We start from the raw sequence: 19379 nt of genomic DNA, 5'->3' as shown, positions 1-19379 counted from the left end.
GGCTGGACACCATCACTCTTGTAACCCTGTTGCTCTGATTTCTGCTTGCAGTGTGATAAGCAAATTCCTGCCTCCATTACAAAGCAACTTTTCTAAGCCCTCATGCTTACAGAGTGTAGAAAAACACGAGTGCTCTGAATTCCTGCTCTTAGGAGGCTCCAAAAGCCTCAAACCTGCATATTCCCTAAAAGATCTCACAGTTTTTCAAGTAAGTTCTATTGTTTGGCAGCAGTGGATGATTTCTGAATGTGCCACCAGTGCTGTCACCAGTGTCATTTGCAAGATGTGGGGATAAATTTGATAATACCGTAAACATGTACCTACCTCCCCCAGTCCCTGGGTCCTGCCAGGACACTTGGCAGCAAATGCTTCTCTTGGAATTATTAATTCCCACAAGCCATCCTCAGTGATAGCAGCCACAAGTCCATGATGGCTTCAAGTGTTACAGAAATGCTGATGGGGCCCCATGGCAGGAGCCAGGGAGTCGAGCAAGAGCAGGGCTGGTGCCAAAAGGTCAGGGACAGCACAGAAATTCAGATGTTACCGAGAGGCTGGTGGAGCCAGAGCAAATTCTTCCCCAGCTCAAAGCAGCCTCGTACAGCTCAACCCTCCACTAAACGAAGGAAGCTTTAATGTGGAGCAGATGTAGTGACGTCTTCTTTCCTCGTTAGCCGACTCCAACACTCAGGGTGCACCATCCAGAGGAGCCTCACATGGCTCCTCTTCACAAAGGGTTTTCCACCAGATTTCTAGGAATAGTTACAGGGTTTAATAACCCAGTCCACAAAATCCAGTTTTAGTCCAAAGAAAAATATTTGTTAGGATCAACTTTTATTTCTTTTTTTTTTTTTTTTATCAAGGAAACACCACGGAACAGTGAACTGTCCTTGAAGAGATGGCTTTTTGCTGCTGACAGTGATGAGTTATGTTTGTGGAGAACATGGGCCAAGGGACAGGGTAGATGGAAGGCACAAAATACTGTGTGGGCAGAGGGGCTGAGAGCTATGTAAGGACGTGTTATCCTTACTTCATGCCAGGAGGGCAGACAATTTATCCTACTGCAGCAGGATTTAGGAGCAGACTCATCCCTTACTGGGTCCTTCCTCACTGGGGGCCTCTTTGAGGGTGAGCGGGCTGGTCCAATACCTGCATTAGTGACTCGGGTAAGTCACTTAGGGTAGCATTAAAATCAGGAGCACAGAGGTGGACACGCCAAGATCTTCTGCGTTCCCGCGAGGTTGAGACAGGTGAGGGGAAGCGCCCTGATGTATCCCGGTAATCCCCGGAGCTCCGTAAAGGGAGCCCCGGGCAGTGAAAGTGGTGAGGGGAGATCTGTGAGGGGGCTCCGGTAGCAGGGATCCCGTGAGGGGAGACCTGTGACCGGAGACTCCTGAAGCAGCGACTTGTGGGGCTGCCCCAGCGACGGGAGACCCGTGAGGTGGCACCAGCGAGGGGAGACCCGCGAGGGTGTTCTGAAGAGAGGGCTCCTGTGAGGGGAGAAACGCGAACGGGGCTCTGGTGAACGCGACACATGAGGGGAAATCTGTGAGGCTCGACCCGTGAGTGGGTTTTGAGACGGGAGCGCCGTGAGGGGGCTTCGGTGAAGGCAGACCCCCGAGGGTCCCGGGCGCGGAGTCGCCCCTCACGGAGCCGCCCTCAGCCCGGCCGGCGCTGCCGGCGCCCCGCGAATGCGCAAGATGGCGCAAGGCGCTGCCGCCCGCCCCCCGCCCGCCGGCGGCCCCGCTCCCTCAGCGCCGCCCCCCGCCCGCCCGGCGCGGCGGCGTGTTCGCGCCGAGGGCAGCACCGCTGAGAGCCGCTTTTCCCCTTTTTTATCCCCTTTCCATTCCCCCCCCTCCCCCCCCCCCCCCCACTTTCCCTCCCGCCCCGCAGCTGGGGGTGGTTCTCGCCTGGCTGCCCTCCCTTCTCCCCTCCCTCGCTCTCTGCCGGCGGGCTGCTCCCTCCCCGTGGGGCGCAGGGAGGCGAGCCCGCCCGCCCGGGATGCCATGGCTCCGCCGGGCTCCGCGCTGCCCGCCTGCCTGCTGGGGCTGCTGCTGCTTGTCTGCCGCGGAGGTAAGAGCCGGGCTGGGCTGAGGGAACGGGCAGGGGCGCGGACACGGACCTGCCGCGCCCGGTACCGGCGCCGCTCCCCGCGGCCGCTCCGTTCGTCCGTCCGTCCGTCCGTCCTTCCAGCACTTCGCGTCCCCTCATCACCCCCGAGGTGCCCACGGCATTGCTCGTCCCCTTGTCCCTCGCCATCCCCGCCGCCTGTCCCGGTTCCCCTCGCTCGCAGCCCCGCGCTCAGCCCTTCCCGGTGGCTCCGGGCCGCCGCGGGCGCTGAACGGGGCCGAGCAGCTCCGCGTGTGTCCGTGGGGATCCCCGCAGGTCAGCATCCCGCCGCGGGAACGGGACGCGTTCCTTCGGGAGGGCGAGCAGGAGTCGTGGCTTGGGGCCGCGGGGTCCCGCACCGGCCCATCCGGTGCCTTTATCCGCAGAGATCCCGAAGTGCTCCCCAGGAGCTGTGCTTCTACTTGGAAACCCCTTGTGCGGGGGTCTCTAGGGAGGGACGCTGGTGTGTGTGGAGCCCGAGCCCCCACCGCTGGCTCTGGGGAGGGGTGTGGTGGCTGCCGGGGCAGTGGCGTGCTGGCCATCCCCCCGTGCCCGGATCGTCACCGCTGCGGGAGCGGGAGGCAGCGCCCGACGGACGCGTCGCGTTCGTCTATAAAGGCGATAGCGACAGAGAAGAGATGTTGGGAGACAAGTTGCAGGGATGAGGGCGAGCAACTTCAGACCTACGAGTATCCTGTGCTCTCCTGTAGCGCCAGCTCTGTCCACTTTGGTAACACAGTCCAACAAACCAGGGCCGGACGACAGAACATCAAAGAGAGCTTTCCCTGAACCTACTGTGCACATGTCCTGCTGATAAATGGCAGTGTTTTTCTTCTACTGGTGATGCTACTTAAGCTTGGGTCTAATCTGAGGAAGAAGCTGCTCTGCAGCAAAATGCTGGTGTGCATCCTGTTCTAGTCTCTCTTAACAGCCTTCTAGATAAGAAAAAGTAGGAACTGAGCAACCTGGGCTAATGGAAGGTGTCCCTGCCCATGTCGGGAGGTTGGAACGAGATGGTCTTTAAAGTCTCTTGTACCCCAAACCATTCTGTGCTTATTCTGTGAATTATTAAAAAAAAAAAATAGCGGTCTAAGCAGCCCAGCATGGTCAGAGGGAGAAAAGTGTGTGTTGGATTTATCGAAGATTAGCAACTAGGGTGTTTAGGACACAAGGCTGTGGGTTAGTCCTGTCATAAATCTCGCCACGTGGTCGGTAGCAACCGTGCGAGGAGGAGAAGCCAGAGTAACTCGCGGCAAATAGAAGTGATCTGTGAAGTGGATGTAATGATGCAATTCCTTAGTAGTAGTAGATTCCTTAGTAGTACGATGAGGATGGTTTAAAAAGTGTTTCTTTTTCCTGTTTGTTTTTTTTTTTCCTTTTGATGGAGGAAAGGAAAAGAAGTAAATACCTGAAAGAGGAACTTTAGCAACTTGAATTTGTGTCTAGGTTATCACCTGCTACTGTCCAAATTGCCCTGTGTGTTTGTTTATGCTGCACCTTGGCTGGTCAGTGGCTCCTGACTTTGGGGTGTGTTTTGCTGGCCCTGCTGAGGAGTGTTTGGCTACACTTTGACGGTTTTTTGTTTCTGAGGGCTTTTTCCCCCTTCGGTGGATTTCTGCGCTCTCGCCGTGGTTAACAGCGAGGTACCGTGTTGGTGCGCTCTGCTGTGTTTAATAAACCCTCCCGTGTCGGTGTCGATCAGCTCTGGAGCTGCCTCGCCGCGGGGACGGATGCTGTGTCGGAGCAGTGCTGCGCTGTGCAGGACACGATGCTCCACTCCAGCCCTGTGGTTTTCAAACTGCCCAAAATTCTGGTCTGGTGACTGTGAACCAGGCACTGGGAGCTGCTGGTCAGTGTGCGGGAGTGGGCTCAGCAGCGAGACTGTATTTTCTTTCCTTTTTTTTTTTTTTTTTTTTTTAATTTCCTGGAGCTCTTTGTTCTGGGTGGTGGACAGCTTTTGTCTGTTATTGCTGAGCCCGGCATTCAAAGGCAGGCATAGGATACGAGAGGCTCCCCAGCTCTGCTCAGTAACAGCCTTGGAATTAAACATCATCATTTATGTTTAAGTAGGCTTAACTTCTAAATTATTGAAGCTATAAGCTTTCACTAATTTCTATTCTGTATGGCTTTGTTGTCTTTTTCCAGACGCAAAAAAAGGATTGCTTTCTTCTAAATTGGTGTAATACCCTGTCTTTTTTCTTAATATACATGGAGAGTATCAGGTATCATTTCCCCAGTAACCCTCAGAGACTTGGTATGAAATTCAAGCCCACATTTGGGTTTCGTCTCTCTCGGGGGCTCAACAGAAGAATCTCAGGACGTGGTTTTCCCGCGTGCAGGCAGCAGGCAGCCCATGAAATGGGGCAGGCGTTTCAGCATGCACCACCTTTGGGACCTGTGCTCAGGACAGAGCTGGCACTGGGGTCTGAGTGTGCAGCCACCCATGCCTGTGGCACTCAGGTGCCTGCTGGGATCATCATGGTACCAAAAGTAAACTTTGGAAGTGTATAAAGCAGGGTGAGAGAGGAGCAGGTTGCTTCCCTTCTGATCTGCCCTGTCACCCCCTGCAAAGGGAGTTAGAAATACTAAGCTGGTGTAATTGCACCTCTTCTTGTTACCTGTCAGGCTTTGGATCTGGCACAGACCAAGTTCCCATGCTCACTTAGGAGCTAGCAGAGGGTTCCAGGGGAGAGGATCTGGGCAGAGAGTCCCGGATCCAGGATCACAGCCTGGCTCCCCGCTCCTCTCCATCCTGTTCAATCCCAGTTTTGGCCCATGTGCTGTCAGCCTGGCATGGGCCAGCATGGAACAGCTCAGCAGCAGCACTGCCTGACAGAGAGCTGCAAAACTGCTCTCATTTTGTTTGTGCAAATGAGATAGTCTCTTTCCCTCTTTCTGTCTGCCTGAACTTTTTAATGTCTGATTTCCTTATTTTTCAAGGGTCCTGTGTCACAGCGTGTGAAGTACCAGGCAGGGACCCCTTGCAATTCCAGCCCCTTGCTTCACAGACCCTTAGACTCTGTCCAAAGCCATGGGATGAGCAGACCATGTACTTGATTTTGCAGCCTGCAGCAGATCTGGGACAGAAGATGCTTTTTTCTCTGTCCCTTTCCCCCCCAGTATTTCATGCTTTGCACTCCTGGGCTTCTGGCCCATGATATTGTCCTTTTATTTAACTAACAAAACAATGCAAGAATCTCCCTCTACAGATTAATAATTTCCATTTAAATCAATTGAGTAACATTAGTCACAAACAGGAATAGTCCATTCAAAATTACTTTGAAATCACAAACTTATTTGAACTTTAGTGGAGCTTTTAGTTTTACAGAGTTTAGAAACTAATAAATTATGTAGCAGGGCTCATGAAAATTTACCCGAGTCTGCTTATCCAGAAGAATATCCAACATTTTGGTTTTGCAAGAAAATAAAAATAATTGTTTACATATGTTCAGGAGTCATTGGCATATAAAACTGATGTTTAAGGAGGCAAACATGTCAATAATTGCACTTTAAGAGATGAGAGAGGCAAATAGGCGAGTGCATAAGGAAAGCACAGAGCACACTGATCTAGCCTTGCATTATATCAGATGTCACCGTTGTATTGCACCCTCCACTCGAGAGCAGGCCAGTCACTTAACAACCCAGACCTGCTCCGCGTTGGTAATTTAAAACCAGAGTTTCAGAGCAGAGTCATGGATTTGCTGCCTGTTTTTTTGTTGTTGTTGTTTTTGCATATGAGATTGTTTTGATGAAGCTGATGGCAAGTCGTGGATGAATGGTTCTGCTGAGCTGTGAATATGCTTTTGCAGAAGGGTCGTTGGTGCTGAAACCTGAGAGTATGTGAAAAGAGAGAGAAGAGCTCGTGTTTCAAGGCGCTGGTTTTGGAGCGAGCAGGGATCCATGCTCCTTGAGTAGAAAAAGGAGATGCTTTCCTCCATCCTGAATTTCAGGGTGGGGTGTGATAAGGCAGAGGGGATGGCGGTGAGGAGAGAGTGCTGAGTTTGCTTTGAATCCCCTGGATACAATTAAGAATTTAAAAGTTTGTCATGTGTACACTAACTTCTTCTGCAGAAAGACCTTCCCTTCCCTTTCCTTGCATGCCATCCCTGCCTGCCAGAACTCAAGCTGAAATTCAGGGGCTCGGTGGCAGGGCTGTGCTGGCTGGTGGGGTTTGGCACTGCGATGCTAAGGTGCCTGTGGCTCTTTTGGCAGCCTTGTGCCATCATGCCAGCCACCATCTCTGATCCACAGGCACTATCACTCACTGAGTGGCCAGTCCATTTCCTGCTGCGTCTGTGCAAGGGCCTGGCTGTGGGGACAGCCACCTCCCTGATGCTTTCCTGCAGGGTCAAGGAATGAACCAGCTGTTCCCCTGTTCTATGTTAGAGCAGCCTTGGGAGCTGAAGCCTCGGGGACCCCGGCTCTGGCACAGCATTTCCCAGCTTGGCTTTGGTCTCCGCTTGTGCACAGTTGTTTCCTGCTCTGTGTTTGTGTCGCTGATGCCCTCTGTGGTGAGGCTGTGATCTGGTCAGGGCTGTGAAATACGTGGGGAATGCAAGTAACAGTGCATCCTACACTTGGCTTGCTGCCATGCTCTCAGGATGCCTCGCTGTGGATGGAGCTACTGTGGGTAATTAGCTCAGGAAAGGTGTTTGCCCTTTCCAGCTATACCAAGAGGTTTTATCCTGCCTTCTTTAGAGATGCGGGAGCCCACAAGGACTTGGAGCTTGTCCTAGAAAGGCTCTTTTTGCTGTGAATGCTTCCAGCTTCCACAGTGTTCAACAAGCAACCTCCTGGGATTTGCTCAGTCTCGTCTCAAACATCTGAAAATTATTTGGGGCAACTTCTTTGGCTCTTCAGGCTCTTTGCCTTCCTCAGCTAAAATCTGTGTCCCCAGTGAGGGCAGTAATGCTGGGTGTTTTTGGGCTCTTCATCAGGTGGTTGAGAAGTTGTGTTATCCCTGTCAGAGACCTCCTGCAATCGTTTAACGAGTGGATGTGGTTTATGCTCCCTGATGGAAAAATCACTTTATGTAACCTCCCGTCCAAAAGGAAAGGGAATAAAAAATTCTGAGCTAGTAAACTTTACTGCCAGCAAGATGTGGGGCCTGTTACAGCCTATTCTCCTCTTCTTTAAATGTAAATTTTCTGGATGCCCTAAAGAGCCAATTTGCACTTTACTGCAGTGCAATGCTTTTCTCCTTAGGGTCTGGGTCAGGCTCAAGGAGATTTAAGAGGGCACCAGCTGGATTTTTGGGCTGCCAATTTCATCAGCCTGAAGCTTGTTATAATCTGTTGGAGAACATCTTTCAGGTCCATATATCTCTTCCTTCCATATCCTCCCATTTGCAGAAGGATTTGAATGAAAAACAACCCACCACTGGAAAAACAGGAGCTATTTTTCATGTGCATGGCCCAACCTGCATCCCGTTTTTTGGTCCTGATACTCACCTATAAAATACCACTATAAAATCCTCTGGCCCTGTGCATCTTCTTTTGGCTTTATTGAAGCAGGACTAGAGTGGTTATCCTTGGTGGTGGTTATGCTGCTGATTTAGGCTGTGTTATCCTGGGAATAAACACAGTCAATCAGAAGGGGGAAAATTTGTGCTGATGTGAGGCAATTTTCAGGTGTATGTCGTGCTGTTGGTGTGTTAAGGAAGGAGCTGGTGCTACCTCGGTCTCCCCAGCAGTGCTCCTGCTGATGCTGTACCCAGAACAGTGGAGTGGACCTAACTGCTCCCACAATATATTGCCTTGCCACAAGCTCAGAGTGGGCTGTTGGCATCTTATTTCATCCCTCTGTGATTAATGTTCCCTGTCTAGAACAGGAGTAATAATACGGGCTTCATCTGTCGGGACCGCGTGCTCCCAGGGCAGGGATGGCCCTGCTGGCTGCAGGTCTGGATGGGGTCCAGGAGGATGAGCCAGGATGTGACTGAGGTCCTTGGCGATGGATCTCACTGCTAATTAGAGCAGTGAGATTAGTCACTGAAGTACAGGAGGAAAAGCCAAAATCATGTTTCCCAAACGGAAAAGGACAATACAGGGGTATAAGCAAGTTCTTTTGAAGCTCTGAATGTGAATCACAGTGTCAAGTAAAAAATAATTAAACTTACTTTTTTAAAATGTACTTCAAAGTGTCTTTTAAGCTTCCCGTTAATTTGAAGCTCTTTCAGCGCTAAATAAATCTCTTGGTTCTAAAGCCCAAGTGCTAATTTGTTTCTCTGAGTATGTGTGTCTGCTTGATCAATAGGGGAAATAGTATTTGTTAAATATTTGCACATATATATAGTTGCATATTATATTGCTCAGGGAGATGGTAAATGTTTCTCAAAAGGAGACTTGTAGAATGAGGATCCCAATAATTTTCTTGTGGCCTTTATGTCAGAGCTAATCACGCTTCCTCCCTCCGTCCCTTTGCAGAAGGCAAAGCAGTTTTCCCTGCGCGCTGCCGGTGCCGACACAAGCGGGTTGTTCAGCTGCCTGCCTGACACCCCAGCTCCAACTGCAAACTCTGAGCTGCCACGAGCAGAGTTGTACAGTTCCTGCCTCGAGCAGGGAGTGGCTGTGAGCCGTGCTGCCTCGCAGTCTGTTTTGGGTACCTGGGATGTTGTGTGGGATTAGCAGGGTTTGGATACACAGCCAGCTGCTGGAGAGGGATGGAGCTTTCTGATTCCCTGAGTGAATGTGCACAGCCTCAGCAATTTCCTTGATATCTCTATTAATTTCACCTTTACTATTTCCACATGCCTTTGGAGTGTCATTTACTTCCAACTTTGCAGCATCATTTCTGTGCCTCACTGCTAACTGCAATCACTTCATTATGCTGATGGAATTTGGTCCCTCTCTCCCACCGTTGCCTCCTTATCCTATCTGAGCTCTCCCTCTGGCTCCTCTGATCTGACCTCTAGAGCAAACACCTGAAACCTTCTTGTCCCACCGTGGAGATTCCTCTGGGAGCTTCTGTCCCTTTGTCTCATCCTGAGCATCCTGGGAAAAGAGGGCTCTGTATTCAGAATCTGCTTTTTAGACAGGTGAAAGACAGAGTTTGACTTCTTCCAGATCCCCAGATGGGGTGAACTATCTTCTCCCCATGCAGCTGGTTAGTTAGTCACCTGGCCCTGAAACTCCAGAAAGGAGGCAGCAGGATTTCTTCAAGGTCTGATAAGCATCCCATGAGAAAAACCTGAGCTGAGCTGGAATCTGTGTGCTTCTGGACACTGCAGGGTGTCTACAGGTTACAAACCAGTTGCACAGTGTCACACCTCAAGGCACAGTCCTGCTTTTGAGTGCAGCCCAAGGAGACCCCAGGGCCAGTGTCTGTCCTCACTCCAGAAAATATCTGAGGACCCCAGTCGTGATTCCAAATGTCATCACTCCTGCAGTTCGAGCAGCCTGGAGTGAGGATGCAGACTGAATGTTTATGGAGGCAAACATGATTATCTCCAATCACAGGCCTTAATGATGGTTGCTATAATGACAGCAATTGTGGGAAGGGCATGTAATTATGTTGATTCTTCCTTTTATTGTACATATAATAATAAGCTGTTTTATCTAAGAGTACAGGGGTGCTGGGGGGAGATGGGGCATTTATTTAATTATGGATTTTTTTCTGATTGCGCATGAGGCTAAGTTCTGAAATCTTCAGTCTTTCTGGAGTCAGAAGTCACTGTTGGCTCAGTATCAGGATGCAAGGCTCCTTATCCTACCTAACTCACCCGAGCACCCATACAGGGAATGGGGCCCCATCATGGTGTTGAGACTCTGGCCACTTTGCAGAAAAATGCAGAGCATTCATCTAATTCCCTAATTTTCACCAAAAAAAAAGTAATTGATGGGTTTGTGCTGGCTGCAGTCTGACTTGCTGAGAGGACCCCAGGGCTATCTCATAAAAAAGGAGTCACAGTGAGCGATAGATCACTTAGATGGCTGGAGCTAGCTTGACATTTTAAGACTTAATGGGTTAATAAAGTGTGTGTTTTAGGTGCCTGTCACTAAGTGGGGTTTGTCCATTCTTTGCACACGCTCATATCTTGTTGGCAATACCTTTGGCCTGGCCCTGCGGTACCACTGCTGTCTTTGTCTGCTCTGTCCATCTGCCTCGGTCAGGTTGCACTCAATGTTTATCCCCTGTAATCCAATTTTAGTTGCCGTAGAAAGCAGTGGGGATTTACAGAAAGAAAGAAAGAAAGAAAGAAAATCTCACTGGGTTTGCAGAGCAGAAAAGACAGACTTCTTTTTTTTTTTTTCTTCTCTTTCTTTAGTGTAACTGCCTCTTCTCATCTCTGTTATTCTTACCATGCATTAACAGTCTGCCCTCCACCCTGCTTTTGAGCCTGATGTGGGGGGATCCTGTCCTTGGTGTGGTCTGTATGAGGGACTGTATGAGGCATTTGAAAGCCTCTGCTGTGGCTAGTGTTTGCCAGGAGATACTGCTTGTGTGCATCCCAGTTCTGTGAACATCTGTGGAGTTGGTTCCACTGAGCCTGTGAAAGAGGAAAGAAGCTGTGTCACAGGTTGGGAAACCACCCCTTGAAGGGCCAACACACAAGTGAACTGTTAGAAAGGCTTTCTCCATATTTGGGTGAAAATGTAGTTTTCTTACTCTGCTGGAATTTCTTCCCCATTGCTCTTCTTTAAAAAAAGCCCAGTTCACCTCCATCCCTGCATTTGCAGCCTTCAAATATCTATATAACTCCTGTTTCTTGGTCTCTTTTTGTCTTTCATGTCTGTATATAATTTGATCAGTCTTTAAGCAATAGTTCTATTTCTGTCATCTCCTGTAGTGTCTGATCGTGACTGTAGGGCAAATTATAACCTCAAAAGGTGTGCTGTGACCAAGTGAAGCATAACATGCCAAAGACACAGCGTTTAAATGTTCTGAAGTAAATTAGGATATATCTGTGTGATGGGAAGTGAGGGTTAGCCTATTGTTGGTACAAATTCTGCAGTAACTTATCTCTCACGGACATCGGACATAATTTAGTGTAATTGCTTTGCAAGAAACCTTTTGTGTGGCTGAGCCGGAACATTGTGCATTTGTATTTTGGTGCTTAGCTTGCTCTTCATTAAGGGCTGAATAGCACCATGCTTTGCCTGTTACAGCGTGAGAGAGACCAAAGCAACAGAAGGGCACGGTGTTGCGTGCGAGAGGCAAACAGCCTCCTGCTCTGCCAAGCGGGAGAAGTGTTGGGAAGATGCCGGTGGCAATATGGTCTGAATCGGGAGCTGCTGATCCCCTCCTCACCCTCGCCGGCTGTGCTGCAAACAGGTCTGGGGCACGGCACAGCCCCTCTCTCTGCCTGGTTATGTGGGGAGAGGAAGGGCTTTCCAACACTGGTGGGCACTTCTGCTCCTGGGCTGGGAATGGCTGATGCCCTATGCTTGTGCAAGTTTTAATTGTCTAATGCTGCATACCTGCAGTGGGAGGTGAAGAGGCAATCTTCAGGGGAGTATGGAGTGGAGCTAGGGTATGGCAAGCTGTTGGAGGGGGTGTGCCTGCCTGTCCCCTTCACTGGAGCCTCCAAAGGCAGCCTTGAAGGACTTTGTGGTTGTACTTTTAGAAATTATGCCCCGAAGTTCAGAGAGTAAAGTCTTGGGAGGCAAAGTGTGCCCTTGGGTTTTGTGTTTCTCTGAAACATTTGTACTTCGTAGCACATCCAGAACGTTTCCATCTTCCCCTGTTTCCTGCTACATAGCAGTTGACTCTCACTGCTGCTCCTGGACCTGCTGCTGACTCTGCCCTACTCTCTTCTTTTTAGATTTTGGTCGTTCCTCCGAGCTGGCGTTTGTTGTGGAACCTAGTGATGACATAGCTGTGCAGGAGCAACCCTTGATCCTCTACTGCCAGGTGGAGGGCATCCAGCCCATCACCATCACGTGGCGGAAGAATGGCGTGATGATCGTGGACAGTGACAATGCCTTTATGTTGGCCAACGGGTCTCTCTACGTCTCCCGCTTCCAGAGGGTCCGGGGAGATGGGTCCTCAGATGAAGGCGAGTACGACTGCATGGCACAGAACCACTACGGGCTGGTGGTGAGCCGCAAGGCCAAGATCCAGGCAGCCAGTAAGTACAGGCACTGTCCCACCCCCACCTCACTGGGCAATCCCACAAGGGGCACTGGCTTTGCTGGGAAGCAGGAGGATGCTGGGTTTTCGTGGAGGAGGGATTAAAGAGAGGGAAGAGAGAAAAACCGTGGAGCTGGTGTCAAAATCTGTCTGGCATCTAATCTGTGTAGCTGTCCAAGTGTGAAAGAAAAGCTCACCAGCTTTCTTGGGCAAAAAACTATAAAAACCACCTTCTAACAGCAAATTCTGTGCTGGAGGTGTAAGTTACATTAAAATCATGTTGTGAAGTAGTCTGGTTTGTGTATCTCCTGTGGTGAGTTTGGAAGCCCCTTTGCTGTGCAGCACAGCTGGGCTCTGCTTGGCAGGCAGCGCTTCCCAAACTGTTGGCAAAGACCTCCTGAAGGTCATGGTATCTTTCATTTTGTTATTTAATGCTGGCAGTGTAGAGGAGCAAGGTCTTATTTGCTAGCCGTGGCAGTGCCTTTGGGGGCAAGGCTAACAACACCAGACAGATTGTCTGATGGGGGAGCCTGCAGGAGGAGAGAGATGAAAATGCCAGTGAGGGAAGGAAATTTAAAGGCTGGGGAGGAAGAATTCCAGGGCAGGCTGTGACTCCAACTCTGCACACTACCTGGTATTAGCCCATTGCTTTGCCCTGGCCAGAGCAATTGGGCCTGTTGGATCTCATGGTTCTCCCTTGTCAGCTCTGGTTGCTGGCTGGTGTCTGTCCCAGGACTGATGGCAGCACTGGGGGATCCATGGTGGTTTCTGTCCCTGTTGTTGTTGTGACCTGCTTTGCCCATGGATTGTCTGGGGGCTCTGGGAGTGCAGCCACTCATCCGTTTTGTGTTCAACCAGAAGCTGCTTCTGAATGTAATTGCTGTGTGAGTGTGAGGATGGGTGTGTGGTACAGCTGTGAGACCTGGCAGAACACTGGTTTGTTAAGTTTTGCTGAAGGCTCTCCAACTTGTTTGGGAGATGGCTACTTCTTTCTGTGCAAGCAATTTACTAATGCTTCTGTTGCAATTGCAAATATCACCATGATTTTTTGATGCAAAGCAGGAAACATCTAAGGCACAAAGTCTGGGGCTGAGGTCTTGTCTGCATTTCCCAAACTGGGGGTCTTTTGGAACACTGCCACCCACTCCCCACAGTGCCAGGGCCGGCTGGCAGCCCACCAAGGGAACACTCCAGCCCTTGTGTATAACAATTCCCAAGTGCATGAAGTGGCCATCTGCAAACCTAGCTTTTCAGGAGTGTAAGAAGTGACATTGTCCAGGAGCCAAGGGCTTTGGGGCTGTGCCAGATTAGCAGCTGGATCTCAAACTTGTCAGTCTTGTGGAGCTAAACCTTGGAGCACTTTTGGTGAATGTCTCTGGCATTTATGAGCTGGAAGTCGACTCATGCACAAGCACAATGCCAAACTTCTTGGACCTGTAAACTGGAGACAAGAGAGCCAGAGGAATTACCTTTGAGATTGTGGATTGTCAATAAACACTGTTATCTCGGCTCTGCATCAATATGTATGTGATGTGCTGTGTGTCTCTGAATAGCGTTTCCTTTTGTAGCCGTAGTTTCACATGAATCAAAATGAAAAAGGGATCACATTGAAAATGCTCTGGACTCTATTCTGGCTTCAGGCTTGGTTTGTTGCCAGCCCTGGGAAGAGGTCTGGGTGAAGCCAGCACAAACAGGGGGCCCCTGGCCTTGATGCCACAGGTGCCTGCAGATAATGGGAATAAAACAGGATGTTGTGGGCAAATGTAACTTGCTGCTCAGGGCAAGCTCCCCTGCTGTGCCTGAACCGCAGGCACACACTTGCACTTAGGACTCTGCTTAGTCTTAGATAAAATCTCCTGAGAATGAATCACAGTTGTACCCTGAGCCCCAAAGTCTCAGGGGTGGTTACACACAGGAGATAGTGATTTTCCTTGTTCCAAGTCTCAATCAGCAAGTCAAAGGAGAAGGGTAATTATCCCTATTTTAGGGACCTTTGCATCGGAGGAATGGGTGCTGGCTGCCTGGAAGGGAAAAAAACCAAGCGCTAAGCAGACCTTGACAGAGCAGAGTAAATACTGCCAGTGGGTAAAACCTCATCCCAGTGCTGATCTCTTCTTCCCTCCGAGCCTGACATCTGAACACAAAAGCAAAGGAGAAATAAAAACCTTTCACAAACAAAAATCTTGAAAGTTGATCAAGGCCGTGCTACTGAGGAATAAAAGAGATCTGACAGAGTGGAGCCCCTCGAGAGCTCTGTTGCACTTTTCGCTGTCTTCAAAGGCAGGCTGTTAGTCTCATATCACCGTTACAGACCCTGGCTTTGTATTATTGCTTGGAATATAATCTTCTTGGCTTGGAGGAATGTACATATTTGCATTCAGGAAATGTGGGCTGGATATCATATTTTTATGTTTCAAATTTAGTTCAACACTTGGCATTGAGTAAAATTTAACTGGAAGAATATGCTGCTCTCAGCCGCTGCGCGTGCGGCCCTGATGGGCTCAAGGTGCTGGCAGTTTCCTTACCAAGCGGGTGCATCTTAAACCCTTCCTCCGAAAAATTAACTCATTAAATTCTGGGGTATTTCTGTATGTCACCATTATTAATCAAAGATACTCAGTGGAAGGAAGCAAACCTTAGCTGGTTTGTGGATTGGCAGTTTTTTAGCTCATGCTAAAAACATTGATAATGTTTTTGTAGTGCAACTTTCTTTTGAACAAGCACAAATGTGCAAGAAGCCTAAATGTGACTGAGCTGAGCAGGGACCATTTCTGCCCTCAGCATTTCTACCCTCTGCCTAGCACCCTGGTTGGAATTCTTTCAGTTGCTGTTTCTGTGTCTGTTCAAATCCTGGTGTGTTAGTTTAAAAGGTTGTGGAGTGCAACATGTTTTTATAATCTGATCAGGTTATTGAATATAGATCTTTTCTGTCTCTCAGTGACAGTTCCATAGTTTCGCATGACTCCAAGCTGTCTTAATTAAAATCAGTTCTGTAGTCAGAGTGTTCTCTGGAGGCATGCTTGGCTGTGTTTTCACAGGTCTCTGAGGAGCTGGATTTCCCCTGTGCATGCCAGAAGCTGAACATACTTTGGCTCTCTGTGGATGAAGATACCCTCTGAGCAATTGTAACATCCAGAGTCCACTCCTTTAGAAGGTGGGCTCCCCAGAACACAGCCACGTTTCTTCTCATCACCACCTTTTGCTTAACTTGGCCTCACTTGCTCTGATGTGTCGTCTTGTGGCATTTCCAGCCCTCTTTGCCGATGCTGTAATTTGATGGACCTGGCTCCACATCATCATAAATCACAGCCCAGCCAGTGGAGTAAGACCCATTGATTATATCACTCAATAACAAGCAGTTACTACTAATTGGAAATCACCATCAAACTGGGTATCGGATCAGGCTCTGCACGTATCCAGACCGAGAGTAGCAATTTTCCCTGTTTGATCTGATGCTTAAAAAAAAAAAAAAAAGGAAAGGGAAAGTGGGGAATTAAGTCAGTGGTGCAATTTAGAGCCAAAGAGATTTCTTGAAGTTTGATGAATTGGACCTGCCCCATATTTGAAGTCCTGCAGGACCTGATAATAACTCTGGACAGATCTGAGCTTGTAAAGACATATTCTTCACTATGTCTTGCTCTAGGGTGACTGGTTTATAGTTAAGCATAGCAGCACACATCCCTGTGCCCTTCTCTTCTCCCTGACCCCCTTTCTTCTGCATCCTGTCCCAAATTCTGCTCCTCCATCCCACTATGTGTGGCTGTCCATGACACTTACCCTGCCAGCAGGAGGGCAGGATTGATAGCTTGGGCTAGGCAGATGTTGTGACTCCTCCTGCATTGATCCCTGCTGATCCCTGCAGCAGCAGCTCCCCTCATCCAGCCTGGGGATAAGCACACTGTCCCCACAAACACACTGGCCACTGTGACCTCTCTGCCAAAGGTCTTCAGGTCATTGGCAAGATACAGAAGTGGGGAGGGCTGGTTCATATGCAAACTTTGGTTTGCCTGCCAAGCTGTGTGGCTAGGGGAGGAGGTTGGGAATGTCAGGGATTTTAAAGCAGCAAAGATCTTCCCATCGTTTCAGCTCCTCTGCACAGAATATATTCAGGGTTTAACCTGTAGCCCTCTTTCCAGGCTCTGGGGTGGTGGGAAGAGCTGCTGAGCCCAAATAATGGCAGCATTTATAGGAGTGTAGAGACAAGAAGGAAGTCTAAAAGGATTAGGGAGAGACAAAGGGGGCTGATTATTTTATGGGTCACAATACAAGGCATTAGAGTGAGATCACAAAGGGATGTAATTACAAAAGAAGGCCATACTGGGGGGGATCAAACCAGGATTAGAGTGGGAAATGTTTTTACACAGTTTTGTTCCACTCATTATGAAGTTAGCATTTTAAATTAAGGTTTAAATAAGGTGGCACCAAAGTTGTCACCAAGGTATTTCCTGGGCAATGCCACTGTTCGGATGCAGATTGTGAGTCTCAGCTCAGAACATCAAAGCAGACCTTAAACACTTGGGTTTGCTGTTGGTTTCTCTTGTGCCTCTACATTAGCTGTGTTGTCAACAGAGCCCTACCTATGGCTTGTGATTAGGACAAGTTGTTTTTGCAGTTAGAGGTAGGATTTTGAGACTCCTTTGAGATTTTTGAGACTCCTTGTTTTACTGGTGCAAAATGTGCTGGAGGTAAAGGTCTGCCCTGGCGTCTGTTACAGCTCTGGAAACATCTTCCTTTTACTCCCAGGAATTTTCTTTGCTAATGGTCATTTGAATTTTATTGCAGTTACATGCCAAGTTTCCTCCATCCATAAAAGAGATTCCCCCCCCCGTTGTGGTTCTGCTCATAGGTATTGCCCTTTCTTCTTCAATGCTTAGCAGAAGGGCTCAGCCCTGATGCCAGTGATATTTCTATATTGTCTGTGCTTTGGCAAGCCCAGAGCAAATTCTGGGCTTGCAGCAGTGGGTCTCAGAGGGGAAAAATACCCATGAGGAATTAGTAAAGGGAAAAAAGGAAAGCAAAAGAAATTAAGTAAAGCAGAAACACTGTGAGAGGTTTCCAGGAGATGGATATGATGGGTGAGCGGGTTATTTCCCTCCATCAGCTCTTTTGGCTGCCCCTAGGACATGCTGGTTCACGTGATGCTGCCTCTCACATCTGTACTGTTGCAGTAGCTGGCCCTGCGTGTGCTGCAAAACAAATGTACAAATATAGGAGTCACCGGGGGAAAATTGGAGAGATTTGACTGGGAATTTTAGTAGATTTGCCGGATTAAAAGAGTTTGTCAGTTACCACCCACTGCATTTCAGCGTCTGCATGTAACAGCCAGGATTCATCCTTAGACTTGAGCATATTATAAGACCATATTTCTTTTGGCTGCTCATTTCTTAGCAGCGTGATAGTTATTTAAATATCATCTTGCACTTCTTTCCAAGGCTTCTAATGTGGATGCGCCAACCTTAGCTCCGGCAGCGTTATCTCTCATATAGGGGGTTCGCACTGCAGGCAGTAATGTCACTTAGTCATTTATAGAAAGCTCAGGGGAAATATATCAGAAGAATTTCATTAATGGCAGCACTGTTGAGTTATTTGTCTCAATTAACTCTTGGAGCACAGCTGAGGAAGTTCAGACATCTCTGCAGTCTGCACCTGCAGTATGAGGCAGTTTTATGCTTCTTTTTTAACATGGAGTGAAGCTCTGTGATACCTGCACGGGCAGTCAGTCCTGTAAGGACAGCACAGTGCCCAGCCCTGTCTGCTTGCACCATGCTCATCCCTTTGCCTGCTGCTCTGCTCCAGCCTCTCCTCAAAATTGGGCCATTCCCCTGTATTATTTTAGTCAGGAGGGCAGGTCTCTGCTAATATGGCTTTCACTCTTGTTTTGCCTAACAAAGGTCCCGGGTGACTATAGTGTGACATCCATGCACCTGCTGTGCCTCAGTTTCTCTTCTCTGAACCCAGGATGTGCACACTCCTCTGAACACCTGGGGGGCAAAGCTACTGTTTGTGTTTATCAGGGACCCAGGTTAGCTGGCCAGGCTGTGCTGTTGCTTCTGTCTGAGGGGTGCACAGTGCTGGGGCCAAGTTGGGGCCCAGGTGAGAGAGGAGCTGCTTTTCTCCCACTGTGGATTGGCAAGACTGTGAGCAGGAATCAGTTTTGGGGGACATTTGACCAGAGCAATCAGTGCTCTTGATCTAGTGAATAATTGCTGAGATTGGGATTTGAAGACCTTGCTTTGAGTGTTTGGGTGCAGTGGTGATATGAGTGAGGTCAGACCTCACAAATTCCTTCTTATGGATGAGTCCCTGCACAGGTGCCAAAGCTTCTTTCCCAGAGCTGGCAGGATGGGACCTGGGAGAGACATCAGTCAGAGCTTCCTGACATCAAGGGATGCTGGATGTGAGCTCTATGCACCTCCTCTTCCGCTCTGATTTTGGCTCTACCCACCATGGCAGCCCTGTTGCTGGGAAGGGAGTCTGCTCCCACTCCTCATAGGCACAGCATATGGTTTTCAGAGAGGTTCTTGCTTTAAACCCAATTTTACAGTTGGGTTGACTGAGGCAAAAGGAGGTCAAACGATTCGCCTGAGGTCACCCAATAAGTGGCTCAGATTAAATCTCAACCCACAGGCGCTGCCCGTTCCCAGCGCTGGCTGTGCTGGCCAGACCAGATGGCCTCCTGAATGCAGCGTCAAGATCCTCGGCTTTTTCCCCACCTCATTGTTCTCCATTGTGGGCTTCTGAATGCAGGACCTTGAAAGTGAGAGTCATTTAGATTTGCTGAGTCCAAGTTATTCTGTTTAATGACATGGATTTGCAGGAGAGGGTTTAAACACACTGTTTGCTACTGAGGTTGGAATTTTGAAGAGAATTACCTCTTTGCTTTGGTTTTCTGATGTTAAAACTCTTTCTGCCAGACCAGCTAAAATTGGTCCCTTACCCTTTCAGCTGCCCAGCTGCTGGTTCACTGACTGAAGGGCTGCTCTATCTTTGTACCTGTGCAGGTTTGTCCATAGGTCTCTTGGGTGCTGATCCCTGGGATAATTTCCCAGCACCACACCTCTCTGGTCTGTTTGTGCAGCTTCTGTCTTCCCCCTTAGCTTGATTCTGGGATCACAGAAGGGGGTCACTGCAAGGTGCTGCTGGATGGACAGTGTCATGTGTTTATCCCTGTGAATCTGCAGATTCTTGTGTTAGCTCTGGAA

The 19379-nt window shown here is 49.0% G+C and overlaps 1 protein-coding gene across 1 annotated transcript in view; it reads left to right on the top strand.

Moving 5' to 3' along the window:
* Positions 1–2003: 2003 nt before the first annotated feature.
* The window catches only part of IGDCC3 (immunoglobulin superfamily DCC subclass member 3), a 93951-nt gene continuing 76575 nt past the window's right edge, over positions 2004–19379 (top strand). Inside the window, exons 1-2 of the mRNA XM_062501568.1 lie at positions 2004–2070; positions 11870–12175. Of these exons, the coding sequence (XP_062357552.1) occupies positions 2004–2070; positions 11870–12175 (373 nt within the window). The remainder of the gene's footprint in view (positions 2071–11869; positions 12176–19379) is intronic.

Source organism: Cinclus cinclus, chromosome 13 (assembly GCF_963662255.1).
Source record: "Cinclus cinclus chromosome 13, bCinCin1.1, whole genome shotgun sequence".
In the NCBI taxonomy this organism is placed as follows: domain Eukaryota; kingdom Metazoa; phylum Chordata; class Aves; order Passeriformes; family Cinclidae; genus Cinclus; species Cinclus cinclus.
The sequence above is the reverse complement of the archived record's forward strand: the minus strand, read 5'-3'. Positions and strand labels throughout refer to the sequence as shown.